This window comes from Onthophagus taurus, chromosome 1, assembly GCF_036711975.1.
Source record: "Onthophagus taurus isolate NC chromosome 1, IU_Otau_3.0, whole genome shotgun sequence".
NCBI lineage: Eukaryota > Metazoa > Arthropoda > Insecta > Coleoptera > Scarabaeidae > Onthophagus > Onthophagus taurus.
The window spans coordinates 43,984,504-44,009,059 of record NC_091966.1 but is presented as its reverse complement, the minus strand read 5'-3'; the positions used below and the strand labels follow the sequence as shown (position 1 = coordinate 44,009,059).

Below are 24,556 nucleotides of genomic sequence, written 5' to 3'. Positions count from 1 at the left end.
TATGTTTAGTAACTTAGAAGGCAAGATTGAAAGTACAAATAGGCTCGAAACATGCCCTATTATAAGCTAAACATATTTCCCAAATTTCATTTTTTTGGTGTTAATGGTTTTCGGGGAAAAAAAATAAACCAAAATTTTTCGCAATTTTTGAAGGGGCGTAGCTCCGCAGGGGAGTCGAAATCGCTGATAGTCTATATGAGAAAGTACATTTAAAACTGCCTAAAGAATCACCCCTGAAGTTTGGGCACGTCATTCAGATACACCTGTATAGTCAACGCAATGTAATGTAATGTAGAAACATTCGGGTTTAGCAGTGCATCTTCAGACTATTACAATTAATGATTCTTGTTAAGGTTATAAAAGGTTTTCATTTCAGGTTGGCAAAAACTCCAAGGTTCTAGGAGTTTTGGTTTTATTTGAATTAATTCCTAAAGTGAAAATTACCTAGATTGGAAAGAATTATCAATTTTTTAAAACGACTTATTTAAAAATTTTTTTTTAAAGAAAGTATTGATACTTACTAATGAATGCTTTTTGGGTTATAAAAGAAGGTTTTTGCTTCAATTTGTTAAAAACTTGAAATTATTTTAAAAATTAATTAGAATAAATCCAGATTATTTTTGTTAACTTGAAATAAATAAAATTAAATGTGATCTAAATTGTGCTGGACAACCAACAAAGAAAAATAATGAAATATCAATTTAAAAAAATTCTTTTATTATCCATTAAAACATATCTTGATTATTATTATTACTATTATTTTTCGATTGTGACAAAAAAGCTAAATGCCCTTTCGGACAACGATTTGCATAATGTCCTTTCGTTCCACATTTGTAACACGTAACATCTTCCAATTTTTTCGGCATCATCCTCGTGAATAATTGACCTCCTTGTTGCCCATCATGACCGTCGTTATGTTTATTACGATGATCCCCATCATCTTTATTGTGTTCTGGGGTAATTTTATTACAATGGACGGCTTTATGGCCATGTTCTCCACAAAAATGACAAATAATAACGGGAGGCTTCTTCTGATCTTTCATATTTTGATCTGGAGGTGCGGGTAATTCGAATCTTGGATGCATATATTTGCACAATGATCCATCAGAACAAAATCCAGCCAAATAATTTGTACATAAAACTCTTCGAACATGTCGATGTCTGCAATGGGGGCCGTGCCTACAAAAACCGCGGTCATACCACGGACAATCTTTGATTTTACTTTCTGGGTCAATGTGTAAGAAGGGGCACTCTTTGTTGTGACAGGCATTGAAGCGAGAATAAAAATAACACTCGGGCATTTTCGTCATATCATATTCATGTAAAAATTCGCATTGATCCCCTTTTTTACATAAACCTCGTAGCCAATGTTTACAAACAATCGTTCTATCTCCTCTTACGTGTCTGAATGGGCATTGGGGGCCTTTTGGGCAACCCATCGGGGACGAATAAAATTGGCAAACAGCAGCAATTGATTCTATAAAGAAAAGTTTTTAATCAACTAGATTTAACCACAGACTAACTTACTATCCATTCCATGAAAAGGTAAAGGTAAAGCACCATATTGTTCATCTAGGGCTATTTCAATATCAAATTTAATAGATTCTACGTTCGCTACGAGACATTCCATTTTAAAAGTGGAACTTTTCGTACTTTTCTTTTTTTTTTGAGGTTAGGTAGATATAAACACGTCAAAAATTATTTGGTTAATCAATGTTACCACAACATATAAAAGTTAATTCCCCAACTCCAACAATAATATAATAAAAACTGTATATCTAAATTTTCATCAATAGCTTTTATATTTAATCGAGAATTCATTAAAAACTCCTTATTTTAAAATGTCTCACAGTGACAGTGAAATAAAAAGTACAGAAATTGAAAAGTTAAAGAAACATCCATTTAAAGTTAAACCGAGGCTTCAATCTGATATAAAAAAAATAAAATTGCGATTACTCAATGAAAAATATCAATTGAATTTAATTGCTGCTGTTTCTTTGAACGATATTGAAAGAGTTAAACGATTATTAGATATAGGAGTGAGCCCTGATAGCACCGATAATTTAAAAAGGAGTGCACTTCATATTGCGGTAACAAAAGGATACAAACATTTGGTGGAATTGTTATTATCGAGTGGTGCTAACCCCAATATAAGAGATTCAATACAAAACACACCATTACATTTAGCCGCATGTACAGTTAATTTACCAATAATCCAATTATTATGTAGCGCAGGGGCTGATATACAATCGTTGGATTTAAGAGGAAAGAACCCGCTTAATTTGGCCGAAAGTAAATTACACATATTAAAGAATAGTTGGAAAGAGGGAATTATTGAAATGAAATTACTTTGTAGTCAATTACAAGAGGTTAAATTCTGATTAATTTATTTATTTTAAATTAATAACTTTTTTTAGATTGTGGATATTTTAATTGAAATGAGAAAGCAACAAAATAAACAAGAAAATTTACAATTTGCTAAAAAAGGGGATGTCTTTTCTGATTTGGAGGAGCTAAAAAATGCGTTAAGTGATGAGGGTAACTCGCAAGTTGATAACCAAATGGATAAAATACTATGTGAATTACAACATTTTAATCTTAAGTAGATCTTCTTAATAATAATAAATATTAATTATAATTTAAAGTTTTAAATAAATTTGTATCTGAAAAAACTTTTATTTTAACTTAATTGGGTTGCATAATCAACAAAGTAAAACTGTCGTAATTACTTTTTTTAGGATTAACTTAAATTGTGCGAATAAAATACTATGTGAATTACAAAATTTTAACTAAATCATAATAATAATCGTTAGGTTTTAAATAAATTTGTATTTCAAAAAAGAAATTAGATTTAAAGTTAATTGGGTTGTATAATCAAAACTTATTGAACTGTCAAAAATAATACGTGACCTGTCAGCGTGATTAATTTTTTCAGTTTTAACTTAAATTACGCGAACGAAATGGATAAAATCAATGTGGGTGATAAAATTTTAGTCGTAACTGATGACAAAGACGCTACAAATACACAAATATCCAATAAAATTAATAAAACTATCGACATAACCTTTATTACTTCAGAAACTTTAACTTCATGTAAGATATTTTCATCTAAACATTTATTTAATAATTCATTTTCGTCATCATTTAATTTTAGATGTAGAAAAAGAATCGTACGATTCAATTATTGTGAAATCGAAAACTATCATAAGCGATAAATTAGGAAATCTCTTTGAAACGTTAAAACCGAAAGGAAATTTGATTCTATTAGATGGAAAAGAAAGCGATGATGTAGCTTTAGATTTAAAAATCGCTGGATTTGTTGAAGTTAAACAAAACGATGATTCATTAGCTTGTATCAAACCAAAATATGAAATTGGATCGTCTGCTAAAATTACTTTGAAGAAACCCGTGTGGAAATTAGATGATGTAGAAGATGATGATTTCGTTGATCCCGATAGTTTGTTAGATGAGGATGATTTAAAAAAACCAGATCCAAGTTCATTGAAGGTTTGTGGGACTACCGGTAAACGTAGGGCTTGTAAAGATTGTAGTTGTGGGTTAGCTGATGAACTCGCAGCTGAGAGGACTAATTCAAAAGTTGTTGATACAGGAAAAGGACCAAAATCATCTTGTGGAAATGTATTTAAGTTTCTAATTTAATTAATTAATTATTAATATTAACGTTTCGTTTTAGTGTTATTTGGGGGATGCTTTTCGATGCGCTGCTTGCCCTTATTTAGGAATGCCAGCTTTTAGACCTGGAGAGAAGGTCCAAATTCCAGATACACAATTAAAAGCTGATATTTAAATTAACTAATTTTAAATTAAATTTTTTTCTGTAGCTTACTAAAACTTTTTTAATTCATGAAATAAAAAGAAATAAAAATGTGAGATGGTCTGTTGTTTACTACTTTTTATTACATTACGTCATGTGGATATTATCAAACAAAAAACACTCAAATTAACTCTAACTAATTGAATATTTGTTGAAATTTGCTGACTTGTCCTCTTGATTAAGAGTTGTCTACTTATTGGGCTTAGGAGTAGGGATTACCTGTAATAAAAGCAAAAAAGTTATGATGTTAAAACAGTTTGGATATTATTTGATATTAATGAACACAATTTAACGATTTTAATCCATTTGCATCATTTAGAAGAAACGACAAAGTGGCAGAAATTATCAAACTTTTTATTATACAGGGTGTCTCAGCGAGACCGGTCATTAAACGTTTTTGGGGTTCTAGCCAAACAAAAAATTTGAGAATGCAGACTTAAGTATTATCAATTACGTTCTCTTCATCTAAAATATTTTCAGATTTCTAGCACTTCCGGTTATACCGGAAGTCGCCACCTACTCTATTTTTTTAAATGGAACACCCTGTATATTTTTACATATTTGGATTTGTCTGTTTTCAAGGTTTATAAATAACTTTACTTTTTGCAATTTGAACCAGCAATTCTCGAGTTATTTGAATTTTTCTAGAAAAATTTGCTCCAGCGGAGATTTGTTCAAAAAATCATAGAACACTCACTTTTTGAGATATCAATTTAGGATTCAGAACATGCTTAAACAACATGATGGAGTATGTTTTGGTGCCGAGAACGGCTGTCTAGATCGTTTGGTCACTTTACTATGATACGTTAACTTTTCGAAATTTGGAAGCACCATAACTTCATTTTTTTAAATGGCACCCCCCATATTTTATTACTTAGTCGTCTTCGGCGTCTCATTTTACATCTTTTATATTCCATATGTCCTATGCCTAACATTAATAGTTTGAGAAATAATTAGGGTTTTTTGAAAAATGCTCATATCATATGGATATTAACCTAGTGTGCCATGGAAAACAAATGTTTAATGACTTATTGATAAACGTCAAAGTCTAATTTAGGTTGTTTGATGCTTGTGAGTCTAAAATCAATTAAAATGGATATTAATAACGAAAATAATGTTTATACAAATGAAGAAATCCATAATTTATTTTTGTGCATGAAAAGTGCGACAAAGTTCTTAGTAGAACTTGCAGAATGTTTAATGAAAATTATCCACATGTACAAAAATGTAGTAGATAATGCAACGGAAGAGGTGAATACCTTGGCTTATTTCGAGCCCAGTCCCAACACCTCAATTCGAACTGCCAAAGAAGATCTGGGAATCATACTACGAACTTTGTCGCTCTTTTCATGCAAAAAAAATAAATTAAGAATTTCTTGATTTGTGTAAATATTACTTTCGTTATTGTTATCGATTTTAACTCGTTTCAGTACTAATATTAAGGGACATAAAAGATAATTATTAGCTCACATGCATCAAGTGACGTAAACAAGTGAGTCTTTGACAAGAACTCATTGAGAAGGCTTGTTTTTCATGGCACACTAGGCTAAATATCCATATATGTGTGCATTTTTCAAAAAACCCTAATTATCTCCCAAACTATTAATATTAGGTGTGGGTCATATGGGATATAAAAGATGTAGAATGAGACACCGAAGACGACTAAAAAATAAAATATGGGGGGTGCCATTTAAAAAAATGAAGTTACGGTACTTCCAAATTTTGAAAAGTTAACGTGCCATAGTAAAGTGATCAAACGTTCTAGACCGCAGTTCTCAGCACCAAAACATACTCCATCATGTTGCTTAACCATGTTCTCAATCCTAAATTGATATCCCAAAAATTGAGTGTTTTCTGATTTTTTGAACAAATGTCTGCTGGAGCAGATTTTTCTAGAAAAATTCGATTAACTCGAGAACGACCGAATCAAATTGCAAAAAGTAAAGTTATTTATAAAACTTGATAACAGACAAATCCAAATGTGTAAAAATATACAGGGTGTTCCATTTAAGAAAATAAAGTTGGTGGCGACTTCCGGTATAACCGGAAGTGCAAGAAATCTGAAAATATTTTAGACGAAGAGATCGTAATTGATAATACTTAAGTCTGAATTCTCAAATTTTTATTTTCGCCAGAACCCCAGAAACGTCTAATGACCGGTCTCGCTGAGACACCTGTATAATAGACGAATAAATTAATAACACATTCCTGGACCAAAAATGCTGTAGATGGTGTATTAGGAGTCTCCAGAAGTTCTTTGACCACCTGAACTCGCAATACTTCACGATCAAATTTATCATGGAAACGGAAGCTGTTAAACAGTGACCTTTCCTGGATGTTTTGGTTACTAGGAAGGTGAAACTAGAAGCATTCGGGTTTAGCCGTCTAGATAGACGCATGGCTAAGCTCGAAACTTTCTAGTTTTAATCATTATTGAGTGCCAAGTTGTTGTATTTTGAACATTTCAAACTTGTTATTGTGGTATATTTAGTGGAATAATAAAAGTATATATGGGTTTCAGTGATAATGACCAGGAAAAATCCGTGCATATCTGAGCTTATGATGCAAATGGGTTAAATAAATGATGAAAGGAAAAATATAACTATTACAATTATTAATAGTTAACATTTATGAGGTAAGCAAATGTATTCTATATACAGGGTGTCTCAGCGAGACCGGTCATTAGACGTTTCTGGGGTTCTGGCGAAAATAAAAATTTGAGAATTCAGACTTAAGTATTATCAATTACGATCTCTTCGTCTAAAATATTTTCAGATTTCTTGCACTTCCGGTTATACCGGAAGTCGGCACCAACATTATTTTTTTAAATGGAACACCCTGTATATTTTTACATATTTGGATTTGTCTGTTTTCAAGGTTTATAATAACTTTACTTTTTGCAATTTGATTCGGTCGTTCTCGAGTTATTCGAATTCTTCTAGAAAAATCTGCTCCAGCAGACATTTGTTCAAAAAATCAGAAAACACTCAATTTTTGAGATATCAATTTAGGATTGAGAACATGATGGAGTATGTTTTGGTGCCGAGAACTGCGGTCTAGAACGTTTGATCACTTTACTATGGCACGTTAACTTTTCAAAATTTGGAAGTACCACAACTTCATTTTTTTAAATGGCACCTCCCATAGTTTATTTTTTAGTCGTCTTCGGCGTCTTATTCTACATCTTTTATATTCCATATGGCCCATACCTAATAAAGGATCTTTCATTAAGGACTTCTGAACTTTGGCAGTTGGTAGCAGCCATATTACTGAACCTACATCTGTCAGATTAGCTGTGATTTATTCAGTCTGTTTTGCCAAATCATTATGGACAAATATAGCGTTCAACAACACGTGCAAATAATAAAATTGTTTTATCAAAATAACTGTTCTGTTCGGGCAACGTTCCGCGCGCTTCGCCCATTTTACGGTCGTCATAATCGTCCTACCGAGAGGACTATTCGCAGTGTGGTGAATAAATTTGAGGCTAGTGGTTCAGTAAATAAGGAACCAACACCTATACGACGACGAAACGCAAGATCTGCCGAAAACATCAGTGCTGTCCGTGAGAGTGTGCAGGAGAATCCAAGGCAGTCGATTTCGCGTCGCTCACAACAACTCGGCCTTTCGCAGACCACAACTTGGCGAATTTTGCGTCGTGACATGGGCCTGCACCCATACAAAATTCAACTGACCCAGGAGTTGAAGGTAAACGACCATAGACAACGACGTGTGTTCGCTGAATGGGCACTGGAGCAATTGGAAACTGACTCTAATTTTCACAAAAAAGTCATCTTCAGCGATGAGGCCTATTTCTGCAAGAATGGGTACGTCAATAAACAAAATTGCCGAATTTGGGACAATACCAATCCTCATGAGATCCAGGAGCGTTCAATGCATCCCGAAAAAGTCACTGTTTGGTGTGGATTTTGGGCTGGCGGCGTCATCGGTCCATATTTCTTTCAGAACGACGTTGGCCAAGCCATCACCGTCAACGGCGAACGCTATAGGGCGATGATTACGAACTCCTTTTGGCCTGCATTGGCTGATATGGACATCAATAACATGTGGTTTCAACAGGACGGCGCTACGTGCCACACAGCTCATGCCACATTGGACGTTCTGCACGAACAATTTCAGAGAAGGGTCATATCACGTGAAGGGGATGTGAACTGGCCACCAAGATCCTGCGATTTGACCCCCTTAGATTTTTTCTTGTGGGGTTTTCTTAAGTCGCAGGTCTATGCGAATAAGCCACAAACAACAGCGGCCCTCCAAGCCAACATAATCCAGGTCATCGGTCAAATTCAGCCTGATTTATGCGCCAGAGTCATGGAAAATTGGACATCTCGGATGCGCGCCACCCAGCGAAGCCGCGGCGGTCATTTGCCCGATGTTTTATTCCACATATAATGGCATCGATAGGCATTTCAACCGAACAAAAAATTTCGATGATATCTCACACACACTTTGTTTTATTTAACTTTTAAAATAGGAAGCGCTTAGTGAAAGACCCTTTATTAATAGTTTGGGAGATAATTAGGGTTTTTTGAAAAATGCACACATATCATATGAATATTTAGCCTAGTGTGCCATGAAAAACAAGCCTTCTCAATGAGTTCTTGTCAAAGACTCACTTGTTTACCTCACTTGATGCATGTGAGCTAATAATTATCTGTTATGTCCCTTAATATTAGTACTGAAACGAGTTAAAATCGATAACAATAACGAAAGTAATATTTACACAAATCAAAAAATTCTTAATTTAATTTTTTTGCATGAAAAGCGCGACAAAGTTCGTAGTATGATTCCTAGATCTTCTTTGGCAGCTCGAATTGAGGTGTTGGGACTGGGCTCGAAATAAGCCAAGGTATTCACCTCTTCCGTTGCATTATCTACTACATTTTTTGGTCAGTTTAACACGTGATTAACTCGTCCAAAATGCAAAAAATTTACTTCTATTCCTCTAAATTTACATTTTGTCATCGGAGATAAATGTGGATAATTTTCATTAAACATTCCGCAAGTTCTACTAAGAACTTTGTCGCACTTTTCGTGCACAAAAAATAAATTATGGATTTCTTCATTTGTATAAACATTATTTACGTTATTAATATCCATTTTAACTGATTTTAGACTCACAAGCATTAAACAACCTAAATTAGACTTTGATGTTTATCAATAAGTCATTAAACATTTGTTTTCCATGGCACACTAGGTTAATATCCATATGATATGTGAGGAATTTTGAAAAAACCCTAATTATTTCTCAAACTATTAATGTTAGGCATAGGACATATGGAATATAAAAGATGTAAAATGAGACGCCGAAGACGACTAAGTAATAAAATATGGGGGGTGCCATTTAAAAAAATTAAGTTATGGTGCTTCCAAATTTCGAAAAGTTAACGTATCATAGTAAAGTGACCAACCGATCTAGACAGCCGTTCTCGGCACCAAAACATACTCCATCATGTTGTTTAAGCATGTTCTGAATCCTAAATTTATATCTCAAAAATTGAGTGTTCTATGATTTTTTGAACAAATGTCCGCTGGAACAAATTTTTTTCGAAAAATTCGAATAACTCGAGAATTGCTGGTTCAAATTGCAAAAAGTAAAGTTATTTATAAACCTTTAAAACAGACAAATCCAAATATGTAAAAATATACAGTGTGTTCCATTTAAAAAAATAAAGTAGGTGGCGACTTCCGGTATAACCGGAAGTGCTAGAAATCTGAAAATATTTTAGATAAAGAGAACGTAATTGATAATGCTTAAGTCTGCATTCTCAAATTTTTTGTTTGGCCAGAACCCCAGAAACGTCTAATGACCGGTCTCGCTGAGACACCCTGTATAATCATTGTTTATAGAGTATTATCATTAGCTTATGATATAAGAACAATTGCAGATAAATTTTTATTAACTTATTAAGAATGTGTAAGAATAATAATACTCTATAAGGAATGATAAAACATAGTAAATGCTAATGCTTTGAAGTTTCTCCATCGATTTCTTTACACACTGTTACTATCTATAACAGAAAAGCTCTTTGAGTCTTCATTTCTTTGAGCTAATATGCTAATAAATCTTCTTCGTTCTCGCCCCCTTTTTGCCATTTCGCCCTCGTTCCTCTACGATTACAATTGACCGCCATCTTAACCCACCAAATTACAAATATCTAGGTTGAATGCTGTTGCAGGCGAAGATAAGATAAAGATGAAAGCGAAATAAACACATCTATAGAACTATATGCAAATCTATCATATAAATTTTTTATGATGCGCCATGACCATTTCCTCGAATTAAATTTGTACACAATTATAACCAGTGTAGTTGAAAATCGTTTTTTACTGAATTGATTAAATCTGAGCAACAATAATGCAAAACGCATTTTGCATAAACGAGTTGCTTTTATAATTTATAATAATTTTTAAAGCTGTTTTAACTTCATCACTTGTAAATATTTCTTCAGCACTGAAAATCCAGTGAGTGAGTGGATTCAATCCGGCGTAAGTACATTTTGCAGAGAGTCCACCCCCTGTCCTTTAGAGAAGACATTAAGCGTCTGTCCTGGCACCTGTCGTACATCTCTGGTGTAGTTCTAGAAGGACGCTAACCGTGTGGTTAAGATTATCCTGAAAAAGAACATCTTGGTTTGTATCTTGTTGGGATAAACACCCACAAAACACTTGTTTCTTGCGCTTTCTTGCCCTAAAGCCTAGATTTATAGTTAAATGTTCTTTAACTACACCATCTATATAAAAGAGATATAAACTTTATTCAGTATTTAGGTAGATCCTCCTAATGGCTTCCTCCTTGGTATGTTTTCCACAAGTCCGTTATGTTAGTATTTTCTTCCACTCAGTCTTTCAATTTGAGCAACCCATCGATGTCAATACATTGATGGTGAACCTAAAATAACAAAGGTCCACTAAAGCTGCTGTCATAACGTAGAAAGTACATTGTTATCTAAAATTGGGATTAATGGTCACAATCCACACAAGAAGAAATACTCCTAAACTATAATCCTACTTCAACCAAACTTTACTGTTGGCACAATGTATTCAGACAGGAGGCTAACGCCAGTCCTAGCCCCTATCATCCGAACAGTAGCGGGTGAAGCTTGATTCATCGCTCCACAAAAGCAGTCTTCACTGATGTACTATTTAACTAAAACATTAACCATACAGCTAGATTAGATTTAGTGGTTAATGAGTGGCTTATGAGCGACCATTAAAACCGAGCAAATACCTTACAGATAGTATTAATTGAAAGAACGCTTCCGGATTCCCGTTGAAACTCCTGGTGTATGTAGCTCTGAATAACATTCGCCGGGAACATACCAACTATCACTTCTTAATAACATGAACCATTGTCAATTTTCATTTCTGCGATACCCGTCGATTACACCTTTCTCGAAATCAGATAATTTTCTGCACTGTGTGGTATCTTGCATGCATATAAAACCAATGTAGTTTACTATATAATGACGTGATCTTGATTCTAGATCACAGATATCGCCATTTGCATGGTTGTTCAAATACATACTGGTAAACACTGTATATGATAATAGAATTAAACTGTGTTGTAATTAATTTATTGCAGTTAGAGAGCAATGCCCATAATCTCAACGCCTAGGGATTCCGCTAATACTCCATACATAAGAAGTACAGATTGAGGCATAGTAACTATATTTCAACAGGGATTCAACATATTGAACTGAAGCGTGTTTTAGACTTAACTGTCCAGAGAATTCAAAGAGTGTTTAGCTGTATCTTCTACTTCGTTCGATTAGGGGTAGTCCCTGTTTGTTTTGCTTCTTTTTATTCTATATACGAGAATAACCAACTAGGGATTCATATCTTGGGTGGTATTCTTCCTATTACTTCTCACCTTCCATTTCCTATTTCTCGTGTTGGACCACGTCTTATATATTACATATTTTCCTAATTGAATTGCTTTCGTCTTTCTAATTCTCAGTGTCCCACTACTCAATATGTTTCTAAAGCACTTTCATTTCAGTTGGCCTTGTTATTTGCTTTGTTCTTTTCGTTTCTGTTTTAGTTTGTACGTCAATATCAGTCTTCCCATAGCTTTATATATTTTTACGTTGGCTTCTTCACTTACTTGACATATTTTTTGTCGCTTCTGGTGGAGTATAGGCCGGGAAGGAAAGGCCCAGCTTCCATCGCTTTTTTCTCAACAGTTCCTCTTCACGTGTTTCTTGGGGATTCTGGCCAAGCGCTGATTTTTCAATTGCTTTATGAGGCTTCCTTATCGTCTGAAGCTTAGCTCCTGTTCTTATATATTTATTTCTCCAGACTATGTCTTTCAAGGATTGTCTTACTCTTCAATCACTCTCACAGTTTGGTTTCTTGATTTTTCGATGATATTCTGGTTACTCCTTATCAATTATTGCATCGTCTATTTGTATCTTATCGCTTTTTTTAGCATAGTTGTCAGAACACTCAAGTGAGTTTTGTTATTGTAATAAGACTTCCCAAATTTGTAACAGCAACTTTGATCAAATCAATAGCAGAATTAATAAGATACCTTATAAAATTGTTAAACCAATAAGAGGCTAAATCAAATTGATTCTATCTTCGTGGGCTATGATTGAGAGCATACCATGAAGGTTAATAACCCCAATCGCAACATAATATATTTGTGAAGAAGCAAAATTCTCCTGCACAACATGTACACGTTCTAAGAAACGAAATATTACCAATACTTTGAAGCATTAGCATTTACCACGTTTTATGCAATACATTTTTCTTGTCAACTACTGAGTTATCTTCTTCAAAATTGAACGCTGTAAAAGAAAATAATATGTTAATTAATTTTTAACAGTTCCTCTTGCAAATTATTTAATTACACCCCGCAATGCTTCATCTTGTTGATTTTCAAATTGTGAAATGTCTTCAAAATCCAGATTAAATTTTTTCAACAACTTTCTTGGCAAATTCGAATACCTTTTTAGTAACAAATTTCTTACTGTAAACGGTGTTGTTTTAGTAGATTTTTCCTTCCATATTAAAAACACATAAATGCCAAAGAAAACTTAATTCTTGATATTCTTATATTATACTCTTCTATTAAATTCTTGTAATGAACGAAAAACACCTTCAATTTTGTTTTATTTCAACACAAACCAACAATTAAAACTTCTATACACTGTAAAGGTTTCTTTAGTCTTTCAATTCATGATTTGGAACTATAAGAGAAAAACTGTTCCGTTTATAAAAACTGTTATAGTAGAACATACTCATCATTCAATCCATCAATGATCTTAATCATTGCTAAAAATTAAATTTTAATCCAAAAAATTTGTTCAAAAAATGAGGTCCAATAAGCGTGCAAACCACACCAAACGGTTCATTTTTCTGGACGTAATGGTGTCTGTTGTGGATTGGTTTCACTCCATATACGGCAATTTTGTTTATTAACAAACCCGTTAAGCCACAAATGATTGAATACAACTTGCGATAAAACTTCGGATCAGTTTCCAACTGCTCTAGAGCCCAATCGACGAAAGAACGATGCATATGATGGTCTTGTGGCTTTAATTCCTGCACAAGCTGGAACTTAAACGGGTGTAGGCTAAGATCTTTGCGCAAAATTTTTCAGGTAGTGGACGGCCAGAGCCCCAATTCCTGGGACCGACGACGAATTGATAAATTTGGATCTTCTTCCACACTTTCGTTTACAGCGACTATATTCTTTTCAGTACGCACATTCCTTCGACGTGTTGGTGTTATTGCATCATTTAGAGGGTATGAAATCGATCCACAGTTCGACGGATGGCTTGCTTAGATGGACGATTATGAAGATGATGAAGACGTTGAAAACGAGGAATTGTCAACAATCAAAGACGTATTATCATTAGACGAATCTGTCGTAATTTAGATTAGATCAAGTTATTATGATTATTATCATCAAGCAGCCCTCTGCGTCCATTGTTGGACATAAACCTCCCCTATTCTGTTCCATTCGATTCGATTCTGTGCTGTCTGAATCCAATTGTTGGTCATACTTTTGACGTCTATTTCGTTTGTTCGCTTGCGGTCTCCACTCAAGCAATCGTTTTGTCCACTGTTCATTCTTCATTAGCGCGACATGACTCTCCCAGTTCCACTTAAGCTTTGCCACAACGTTGACGACATCATTTACGTCAGTTCTTCTTCATAGGTCTTCATTTCGTATGTAGTCCCTCAGAGTTAGACCCAGGATCGAAATCTATCTTTGCGTTACTTGGACCCTCCTGGCAGTGGCTACCGTTAATGTTAACACGTATTGATTGAACAAGCTTTATCATAAATTTTAATTTCTTCTCGTTGATATTTAGCCCGACTTTTGCACACACCATATGAAATAAGAACTATATCGGCCGCGTAACGCAAATTTCTTAAGCATTTGCAATTAATGTTTATGCCTAATTTGGGTCAAATCCAGTTGTTTAAATGCACTCTGAGGACTGTGATGAACAATTTGGGTTCAACAGTGTATCGCCTTGTTTTACTCACTATCAGTGCTTTACTACTTCTACTCTCTTCAGTACTTTCATGCATTCAATTGTAGCATTCTTGTAGATGTTATAAATAAGTTTGGTATATTTGTTGGAGGCAGATGACGAATTCGGCCCGTGACCGATTTATTTAGACATATCGGCATATGTCTAAAGCTGTTAGGTCACATGACGAAAAAATGATACAATCGGGATCTGACCATATCAGTTTGAACACGTCCCGATATGTACATTTGCACAATGCGCCGATCCGATCGGAACTACACACTTACGTGCAGTGTGTTTATTAGTACGTTTTACTGTTTTTAGCAGTTACAGAAGTTATAAAGTTTTAAATATAAAGTGGTTGACTTTAAATATGGAAAGTGAAAAATATTTAGTTGAAAAACAAATTTTTGAAACTAAGCTTTTTAAATTAATTGAAAATAGTGGCGCTAATAATTTTACCACCGTACTAACTGTTGAGCATTATTTAAGTATTTTAAATCAAGTAAAGAACAGCATGTCAAAGAAAGAGACGAAGGAAAAACTAAGTTGTCAAGATTATAGGCGTTTGAATAGATTTGAAATTCTAAGAATTGGTGATAAAGAGAAAATTATTGCAAAACGAAAGAATGATGATGTGGTTTCTATTAGGTATTACTGCGATGTTACAGAGGTACACGGCATTTTAGAAAATGTTCATAAAGATACTGGCCATAAAAGAAGATTAGGAATGGAAAAAGAAATTGCTAAGAAATATTGTAATATTCCCAGAAATGTCATTGAAGAGTATTTGAAATTATGTGCTATGTGTCAATTAAAGAAAAAATCGAAGCAGAAAGGATTAGTAGTAAAACCAATAATTTCTACAGGATTTAATAAAAGGGGACAAATTGATCTTATTGATATGCAAACAGAACCGGATGGCCCTTATAAGTTTATCATGAATTATCAAGACCACCTCACAAAATTTGTGTTTTTAAAACCTCTAAAAACTAAAAAGGCAGAAGAAGTAGCATATAACTTGATGGATATTTTTTGCATAGTCGGGGCACCTTGCTTACTTCATAGTGACAATGGCAGAGAATAAACCACGTCATTCTCAAAGCCAAGGGTCTATCGAGAGAGCGAACCAAGATGTAAGAGACATTTTAATTACTTGGATGCAGGAAAATGAGACAACTAAGTCGGCAGAAGGTCTAAGATTTGTGCAATTAAAAAAGAATAGATCATTTCATCGAGGCATCCAACGTACTCCATACGAGGCTATGTTTGGCATCCCACTTGTTAATGGCTTAAAAGATTCAAATCTTCCGCTTGAGTAGAAATTGTAGAGAAGTTACACGATGAGGACGACATTTATAGATTAGAAAGCAGTGTTGGTAGAAACATAGGACAGGTAGTATCTGAAAAATCAGATTCAGAATTTCAAAACAGTGATGGGGGAAATGAAAAAGATGTACAAGAAAGCTTTCCCATAAATTATTCCAAAAATGATGATGTTGAGGAAGAATTGTTGAGGTAACCTAAAAAAACGCAGAGAATTTACATTGCTTATTATTATTATTATATGTTTCATTTTAGGAACAACGAAATCCGATTAAAATCAATAAATGAACATCGATCTCATAGTATTGCATGTTTAAAAAAGCAAGCAACAGAAATGTTACAGCAAAGTTGTTCCAAATTTCCAAAAATTGAAATTGGGCAGAACGTTTTAGTTAAGATTCCTAATGTCGACAGAGGACGCTTAGCTCCTCGTAACATTTTGGTTGTTGTATTGTCCGAGAAAGATGATTTATACCAACTTGGTACATCAACTGGCGTCTTGGAAAAACTATATGCAAGGAATGAGTTCCAGGTATGTACTTAACTAATATTTTATATATTTAAACGGTAATAAGGTTTTTCTTTTCAGCCTTCTCAAACGAACTCACTGACATCTTCAGATGTACCCATCGAAAATAAACTCAGTTTGCGAACGGTGGCGGCAAAAGAATCAAATTCTTCCCAGGGGTTTGTAAGATGCAACTGTCGTAAACAGTGCAGTAATAAAAAGGCGAAATGCTTATTAAAGAACTTGAAATGTAACAGTAAATGTCATTCAAGTACTTCATGTCGCAATAAGTAATAAAATAAATATTATGTTAGTTCCTACATTGCATTTGTTTCTCATATGACCAAAGCAACAATTAACATTTCGGGATATGTTTAACTGCTAAAAACAGTAAAACATACTAATAAACACACTGCACGTAAGTGATGTCCCTCATAAACATCCCAAAAGAGGTTATGTGTAGTTCCGATCGGATCGGCGCATTGTGCAAATCGTCCCCATTCTCACGTAGTGACGTATCTAGCAAAAAATGAAAAAATGAGATATACCGGCAGTAAGTAAGTTTAAAGCGTCCACACCATCTCACGTAGTGGCGTATCTGAATTCCCAACACAATACTAGGAATTCGTTAATCTTGTACTGTCGTATGTGTTAATATTTTTTAATTTTTTCTCACGTACTGACGTATGTCAGTTACGACGGTATGTGTGAATCTAGCATGCTTAATTGGCCAACAGCATAAATATGGCGTATCTGTCATACGATTGTTGATATTGTGTTCAATTGTGTTCACGGTGTAATTTGCGCTCGTATTGTGCTCTGTGTTTTTTGATAATAAAATTAAAAATGGATGTACTTGTACAGTGGCGAGACAATAGTAAAAATGTGGTTGCTGCTAATGAATTACAAACCGTAAACTGTAAAAATTTAACAGTGGGATGTTCGGTGAAGATGTGTTACGTTAAAAAGTGGTATTACGGGAAAGTTCTGGACATTCAGACGGTCTCTGAGGATTCACATAGTTTTGATTCAGAAGATGATGTACCACTAGCTAATCTAAAGCAAGCACAAAATACAATAAATTTAAAAGAGACTGAAAGGACTAACCCAATCGACAGCTGCGATGATATCAGTGAAGGAATCTGTTTGGAATCTGTGAAGCTCACAAATGCACAGGAGAAGTTTTTGCGGCATGCCATCGATGCGAAGTTCTTTTGTGTTTCCGTCATTTTATTGAGGAGAGAGATTCTTGTGAGCATGGCAAAGAGCAAAAATGTATCCAAGAGGAATTTGTAGTTGAAGGAGAGGATAGAGAAGAGGTTACACCTCGAACTCAACGAAGTAATGTGCAAAAATTTGCTAAAAAACAGAGGAATTTAGGTATATCTTGAAAAACAATATTACCGTTATATCACTAGTACCTTCTTAAATTTCTTTCTCAGGTAAGGAGTACATCAGCTCTACTACAAAGAAAATAGTTCCTGCTAGAACCATGAAAACACGGTGTGACAGTGTAGTATGTAAAGCAAAGGGTAAGGAGTGTTGCGAAATTAGTGAAGAACAGAGAAAATGCATATTCACTGATTTTTTTGCACTTGGTAACCTTCACCTACAGCGTGAATTTCTAATAAGACATATTAAGGTCTCAAATAAGTTTCGAACAACAACGAAAAATGAATCACGTAGAAAATATACCTTGAAATACGCACTGAGCATGGATAAGAAGCCTCACCTCTGAAAGAATGTGCAGAACAGCCCTGAATAAAGTAACCGACACTGGTGTTTTAGAAAACGAAAAACGAGAAGGAAGGCAAAGACAACGTGAACATAAAATAAAAGAATCTAAAATGCTAATTGAGATTAAACAGCAAATAGACAAATTTCCACGGATGGAGTCACATTTCTGTAGGGCGAAGACATCAAAATTATATCTTCACCCAGACTTAAGTTTGAGTAAAATGTACACCTTCTTTGTGGAAGAATTAGAAAAACAGGGACGAAACCATGGAGTACCTAGTTATGCTACTTATCGAAGAGTCTTCAAACAACAAAATTTATCGTTTAGTAGCCCTAAAAAAGACCAATGTTCATTATGTTTTACTTTTCACGAGGGTGATGAAAGTGTGAAAGAGAATCTGAGAGAAAGGTATAATCTTCATACTGCAGAAAAAACAGCCGTTCGTGTAAAGAAAGCAGTATGTAAATCTGAAGCTCAAGAAAATCCATACATTTTATGTGCTGTTTTCGACCTTCAACAAGTTATATTCGTCCCCATATCCAAAGAAAGTGCCATATTTTATAAAAGCCGCTTATCGACATTTAATTTTACTGTTTATAATATTGCAAATAAAGACTGTAATTGTTTTTTTTGGGATGAAACAGCTAGTAGAAGGGGTTCTTCGGAAATCGCTACTTGCATTTTCAAGACTTTAGAAGAATACAGTGAAAAACAAAAAATAGTGAAAGCGAACCTTTTCTCTGATGGGTGTTATGGGCAAAATAAAAACTCTATAATTGCAGCAATGCTGATGTACGCAATTAACAAATTTTCAGCGTTGACCGAAATTACTCTAAGCTATTTCGAAACTAACCATGGTCAGAACGAAGGCGATTCTGCTCATAGTGCAATCTCTAAGGCTATTGCCACAGCTGGCAGTATATTTATGCCTTCACAGTTACACCCAGTGATTCGGTTAGCACGAAAAAAGTCTCCTTATAACGTCATTCCAATGACATACAAAGATTTCAAGGATTTCAAAGCTCGAATATTAAATGTGAAAATATCCGAATCTGGTAAACGCATAAAATGGACTGATATTAAGGAGATTCAAGTGCGAAAAACTGAACCTGATAAGTTGTTTCTTAAAACTAGTCATCTTGAGAATACTTACGACTGCATTCGTCTCAAACGTTTACTCAAGAACCCTTTGGATTTCCCTGTCGCTGCTTTGAATAAACACCCAATAAATATTTCAAGAAAGAAATTTGATGATCTTGTTTCGTTATGTAGAGGAAACCATCCAGTTGTTCGCATTCCAGAATGTCAACAATTTATTTTTAATTTACCTCATGAAAAAAATAATTGAGTTTTTGAGTTCGTTTTTCATTAATTCTTGTTTCTGTTTAGAATAAACTTTAATTAGGTATCTAATGAACATTTTTTAATCTTTAATTATAATTAATTATTATTATAGATAAATATTTTTGCATATTCCGAATTAGTTCACAATAAAACCTCGTATAAATTGTGTAATTTATTTTCATAAAGGGAAATAGTCTATGGCGTATCTGATATAATGAATCTGGTGCAAAGTCACGTACTGACGTAACTGCATATTTTTAACAAAAAAAGAATAAATTATGGGTTATATTTCCCATTTGACATAGACATCTTTAATAGCAACCTTCTAAATCCTGTTGTCCAAATTTAATAACCTCATCTTTATTATTACTTGTTTTAATAAGTTATGGTTATAGAGTTTTAGTTTTTTGCATCTCCTGTAAAATTGTGTGCATGTCAGATACGCCACTACGTGAGAAAGGGGACGAAATGTACAGGGTGTCCCAATTTCGATGTCCGCATAGGCTATTTCCGAAACTAAAAGAGATAGAAAAAAAGTAGCTTACATGTCATGATCTCGTTTTTCGAGAAAATTCTAATGCCGAAAACTCCGAACAGCTATCGTCTTTTGTTTTCGCCCTATCGGCAAAAACTGAAAATTTTGCGAAAACGACATTCGCGAATATCTCACTTATTATTAAAGATGGAGTATTGTAAATAAAACATTTTTTTTGCAACTTTTTACGAAGAATTCAGTGGCGTAGGTAGAATTTTTTTCCCATCTTTTATTTTCGAGATTTTAGACGTAACTTTATTTTTTTAAATGGAAATCATAGTTGGCTATGGCTTAAAATAATTTGTTATTTTCTTCTGATAACAAATATATATAGTTTGTGGGGTATATTTCTTATAGTTATCGAATAATTAACAAAAATTCATTTTGTTCTATCTAAAACAAATGTAAGTATTTAAAAGTTAATGTTGCTATGGTGATAACCATACATACTATGATGCAACATAATGTATCAAATAATTGCCAAAGTTTGTATTTAAAAATTCGATAACAACTCTGGCATTATGTGCTGGTACGATGCACCAGCATGTTAAGTGTCAAAATATAACAAAACTGAATAAAACTTTACAATGAATTTCGAAAATTATGAAAAATGTAACATGATGGAATGCTATATGTTATCAGATAAGAATGCGACGTTAGCCGCGGAATTTTATTTCACAAGATATCCAGAAAGAAGACAACCGCACGTAAGAACCTTCAGCCGGTTAGCAGAAAATTTAATAGATATTTGGTCCTTCCCCAAACCACATACAAAAATATACCAAAATGAGCTGCAAGAGAAATTGCAACAAGACGTCTGACCCAAAAGCCGTTGCTCCCGAATATGAAAGAAAAATAAGTATAAACCATACAAAGCGGGGCTAACTCCTTATTTACGTGCCGGAGATGTCAATCGAAGATTAGAATTTTGTAGATGATATTTAGAAAAATTAAATAGTCTGCTGTTTGTTCAAAATGTTATCTGGACCGAAGAAGTCTCTGAGTGTTCAAAGAAGCTTGGGGTTCAATGTATGGTGTGCCCTTTTAGATAATAGAATTTTGCCATATAGTATCTACCATAAAAACTTAAACTCAGAGAAATACCTCAATATATTAAGGCAGCACTTGAGCCTTTGGTCGACAATTTGGCACTAAATATGTCTCAAATGATATACTTTCAATATGACGGAGCACCAGCACATAATGCCAGAGTTGTTAGGGAATTTTTAAATACTACTACAAACTCCTTGCTACTCACTTTGACAATAATTGGAAACAATGCTTTCCCTCATGGTATGGTTATCACCGTAACAACATTAAGTTTTAAATACATACAATAGTTTTAGAAAGAACAAAAAAAATTGATACATTATATTCCATCATAGTATGTATGGTTATCACTAGGGCACGAAACTTTTGTAACAAAACGATACGATTTCCCCCCTCCACTTGTTCTCATTGGCTAGTTTTCTAGGAAGCCATTGAGAACAAGTGGAGGGGGAAATCGTATTCTTTTGTCACAAAAGTTCCGTGCCTTAGTTATCACCATAGCAACATTAACTTTTAAATACATACATTAGATTTAGATGGAACAAAATGAATTTTTGTTAATTATTCAATAACTATAAGAAATATACCCCACAAACTATATATATTTGTTATCAGAAGAAAATAACAAATTATTTTAAGTCATAGCCAACTATGGTTTCCATTTAAAAAAATAAAGTTACGTCTAAAATCTCGAAAATAAAAGATGGGAAAAAAATTCTACCTACGCCACTGAATTCTTCGTAAAAAATTGCCCATATAATGTTGTATTTATAATACTCCATCTTTGATAATAAGTGAGATATTCGCGATTGTCGTTTTTGCAAAATTTTCAGTTTTTGCCGATAGGGCGAAAACAAAAGACGATAGCTGTTCGGAGTTTTCGGCATTAGCATTTTCTCGAAAAACGAGATCATGACATGTAAGCTACTTTTTTTCTATCTCTTTTAGTTTCGGAGATGGTCTATGCGGACATCGAAATTGGGACACCCTGTACATATCGGGACGTGTTCAAACTGATATGGTCAGATCCCAATTGTATCATTTTTTCATCATGTGACCTAACAGCTTTGGACATATGCCGATACGTCTAAATAAATCGGCCACGGGCCGAATTCGTCATCTGCCTCCAACATATTGATGATCGACTCTGAATTCTTGAAGTGCTTGCAAAACTGCCATCAACTGGGCAGTTCATCTGGGGTAAATAACCGGGTGTTTAACAATACTGTGTCCGCCATACAAATCACAAAGTCGTCTATAAGTTGTGCGAATTGAAGACTGATTTTCAAAGTAAATCTGGATAATTTGGAAGCGTTGTTCAAGCGTCCATCTATTCATGATGATTTGCCAGAGTATACTGATCATAAATATCAAAAAGTGAGCACAGTATGACAGACAGTTAATCCTTTCATAAGTTCTATCTGGCTTAAAAAAACACCTCTACAACCTTCATTAACATTTCTTCTAAAATAATCCCTTTAATTAAACAAATTCTTCACTTTCCCACTTAATTTTAATAATAAATTATTCATCACACACTAGACATATTTAATTGTTTTTATATAAGTTTCCTTAAATCGTAGTTAATTTTTTAAAACAAATCATTCCCTGTAACTAAAAAAAGAATTGCTAAAAATAAAAATTTACTTACCATAAAATTTACTTAGAAACGGATGAGAATCTTTAAAGTTTCCTTGCGAGGACGGTCCATGTCTATTTGGGGACCTAGCAGCTCTGGACTCCTTCCGATTCCCCTCACCGGCACCTTTCTCAAGCGGAGAAAAATGCACTCCTTTTCTATCTTCGATGTAATGCGCGTATTTGCGCATCGCTTTCCCCAAAATAATCGGGACCGTTTGAGTTTGATCCTTTACAACGTGAACATTCACGTCGGAACTTAAAAGATCAACTTTTAAATGAACAACCGCTTGTCCCAACGACGTTAACTTCATTCCGTTTGATCCATCAATTATGGAAACTTGCCTTTTATATTTAACCTCAAAATTTTCCATATCCGATTCACGAACGGTTATATGCGGATGAGAATCGTCGAAAATCGCTTTTGTTAACCAACCGAATAATTGTACGTCTTTGTATTTTGGCTGTTTTTCTTCTTTTGCCGATGGTTTTGATGGTTTCTCTCCCATTTCTTTTCCTTTGGGACATTCGTATGAGACGTGGCCGTAATCGTTGCAACGGTAACACTTTTTCTTGCTGGTTGGGTTCACTTTTTGAAAGGTTTTCTTCGAGTTATCGACATCTTTGTCTTTAAGGAAATTGTATAAATCTTCCGGCGTTGGGAAATTATGCTCTAAAGCCTCTTCTTTTACATTTTGAACCAATTCGCTTAATCCTCCAATTAAGCACGATACAGCCCTTCTTCCCGTTATTTTGCAATTATTTATAAGAACCATTTTGTAGTTAAAATAGGTGCTTAAATCTTCTTCCGGCGTTTTCGTCCTTTTCATCATCGTTTCCAACAAAGAATAATACTCCATTTCTGATGGGAAAGCGCGCAAAAACGATTTGCGAATTTGTACCCAAGGATCTAAAATTTTATTTCCCGTTATAAACCATTCTTTAGCTGTTCCAATTAATTTCGTTGAAAAATGGAACTTTTTGTCTTCATTATTCCATTTTTGTTCAACAGCAACTCGTTCTACGTGTTTTAAAAAAGCCCTCGAAGTTAATTGGGCATTATCTGGGTTAAATTCAGGAATTAACGAGCTACTTTTTTCTTGTCCAAAAGTAGGAATCACCCCGGAATTATTCACCCAAGGATCCTGTTTATCGTCTTCCTTACCCTCAAAAACATTCAACGGATAATGATCCTGTCTTTCTTGAGAAGCCCCCCGCGAAAACTCCACTTCTCTTCTTGCGGGGGAAAATCGAGTTCTAGGAGTTGCACCTCTCCACCCAGGACTTCCTCTACGATCCTCAATAATCTCTATATCATGCCCCCTTTCTCTATCGATCCTATCGAAATTTTCAATCGGAGCCACCTCCAAATTGGGATATTCGAATCGCGGAGGGAGAAAGTTCTCTTCAAAGGCATGATCCCTCGGTGGACTACGAAACCTTTCGAATGATCTCCCCCTTTCACCGCGATTCCTACGCGGTGGTGAAACAAATCGTTCCCGACTTAACCTTCTCTCGCGGGAACGACTCCTAGCGTTACGATGACGTGCTCTCTCCCGAGACAGGCTACGTTCCCTTGAACGGCCTCGAAACCTTCCTCTGCTACTCCGAGGGGGACCACCCCCGCGGTTTCGACCACCGCGAAAACTCATCGAGTTTAACAAGTTTTCCTTTATCGCGATTTATTTAATTCAAAAAATTTTTTTAATTTGCTGAAACGATAGGGGCGGTAATGATAAAACTGACCTAATTTATCTTAATTATAATTTATCTAAGTTGAATTAGAATATGGAGAAGATCTACTTACTCAATCGGTTGATGTGGCCGAAATTGTGTGAAAACTGACGCCAAAGACAAGCTTTTATGGGTGATGCGAACGAAATCGTTAGATTACGGGGTTTTCTTCTTTCGTGATGATTATTACCTATATAAATGTTGAATTATTACCAAAAAAATCATTCACTTAAAAAAACTCACCGCTTCCTACAAAATGACGCTCAATAATTATTTTTAGGCTTGTCACCACCTGTAGCTAACTTCACACCGGAAAATGATATTTTGAAAGTTTTGA

General features: G+C 34.5%; 4 protein-coding genes and 1 long non-coding RNA gene across 5 annotated transcripts; 3 read left to right on the top strand and 2 right to left on the bottom strand.

Moving 5' to 3' along the window:
- Positions 1-696: 696 nt before the first annotated feature.
- LOC111422351 (Cleavage and polyadenylation specificity factor subunit 4) lies at positions 697-1,700 on the bottom strand. The gene is made up of 2 exons (XM_023055557.2): positions 1,528-1,700; positions 697-1,477 (listed from the first exon to the last, which is right to left on the bottom strand). The coding sequence occupies exons 1-2, from the start codon at positions 1,628-1,630 to the stop codon at positions 726-728; spliced, it is 855 nt and encodes a 284-aa protein (XP_022911325.1). The 5' UTR covers positions 1,631-1,700; the 3' UTR covers positions 697-725.
- A 17-nt stretch (positions 1,701-1,717) lies between these two features.
- LOC111422352 (ankyrin repeat domain-containing protein 54-like) lies at positions 1,718-2,644 on the top strand. Its single transcript, XM_023055559.2, has 2 exons — positions 1,718-2,369; positions 2,418-2,644. Exons 1-2 carry the CDS (start codon positions 1,842-1,844, stop codon positions 2,604-2,606), a joined length of 717 nt encoding a protein of 238 aa, XP_022911327.1. The 5' UTR covers positions 1,718-1,841; the 3' UTR covers positions 2,607-2,644.
- Positions 2,645-2,887: 243 nt separating this feature from the next.
- Positions 2,888-3,891, top strand: LOC111422353 (cytokine induced apoptosis inhibitor 1). Its single transcript, XM_023055560.2, has 3 exons — positions 2,888-3,093; positions 3,155-3,639; positions 3,695-3,891. The coding sequence occupies exons 1-3, from the start codon at positions 2,961-2,963 to the stop codon at positions 3,806-3,808; spliced, it is 732 nt and encodes a 243-aa protein (XP_022911328.2). The 5' UTR covers positions 2,888-2,960; the 3' UTR covers positions 3,809-3,891.
- Positions 3,892-3,898: 7 nt separating this feature from the next.
- LOC111422085 (uncharacterized) lies at positions 3,899-24,540 on the bottom strand. Its single transcript, XM_071201414.1, has 4 exons — positions 24,463-24,540; positions 24,293-24,409; positions 22,499-24,197; positions 3,899-4,054 (listed from the first exon to the last, which is right to left on the bottom strand). Exons 3-4 carry the CDS (start codon positions 24,135-24,137, stop codon positions 4,038-4,040), a joined length of 1,656 nt encoding a protein of 551 aa, XP_071057515.1. The 5' UTR covers positions 24,138-24,197; positions 24,293-24,409; positions 24,463-24,540; the 3' UTR covers positions 3,899-4,037.
- On the top strand, positions 16,100-16,502 carry LOC139432651 (uncharacterized). The gene is made up of 2 exons (XR_011642403.1): positions 16,100-16,204; positions 16,262-16,502. It is a non-coding gene; the product is annotated as an uncharacterized lncRNA (long non-coding RNA).
- Positions 24,541-24,556: the final 16 nt, after the last annotated feature.

Excerpts from the sequence above, each read along its gene's own strand:
- LOC111422085 (XM_071201414.1), bottom strand. The coding sequence starts at position 24,137 with ATGAGTTTTCGCGGTGGTCGAAACCGCGGGGGTGGTCCCCCTCGGAGT.
- LOC111422353 (XM_023055560.2), top strand. The coding sequence starts at position 2,961 with ATGGATAAAATCAATGTGGGTGATAAAATTTTAGTCGTAACTGATGAC. Across the intron at positions 3,094-3,154 it reads TTCAGAAACTTTAACTTCAT|ATGTAGAAAAAGAATCGTAC; the intron begins GTAAGATATTTT and ends ATTTAATTTTAG. Across the intron at positions 3,640-3,694 it reads CAAAATCATCTTGTGGAAAT|TGTTATTTGGGGGATGCTTT; the intron begins GTATTTAAGTTT and ends GTTTCGTTTTAG.
- LOC111422352 (XM_023055559.2), top strand. The coding sequence starts at position 1,842 with ATGTCTCACAGTGACAGTGAAATAAAAAGTACAGAAATTGAAAAGTTA. Across the intron at positions 2,370-2,417 it reads TTTGTAGTCAATTACAAGAG|ATTGTGGATATTTTAATTGA; the intron begins GTTAAATTCTGA and ends AACTTTTTTTAG.
- LOC111422351 (XM_023055557.2), bottom strand. The coding sequence starts at position 1,630 with ATGGAATGTCTCGTAGCGAACGTAGAATCTATTAAATTTGATATTGAA. Across the intron at positions 1,478-1,527 it reads ACCTTTTCATGGAATGGATA|AATCAATTGCTGCTGTTTGC; the intron begins GTAAGTTAGTCT and ends TTTTCTTTATAG.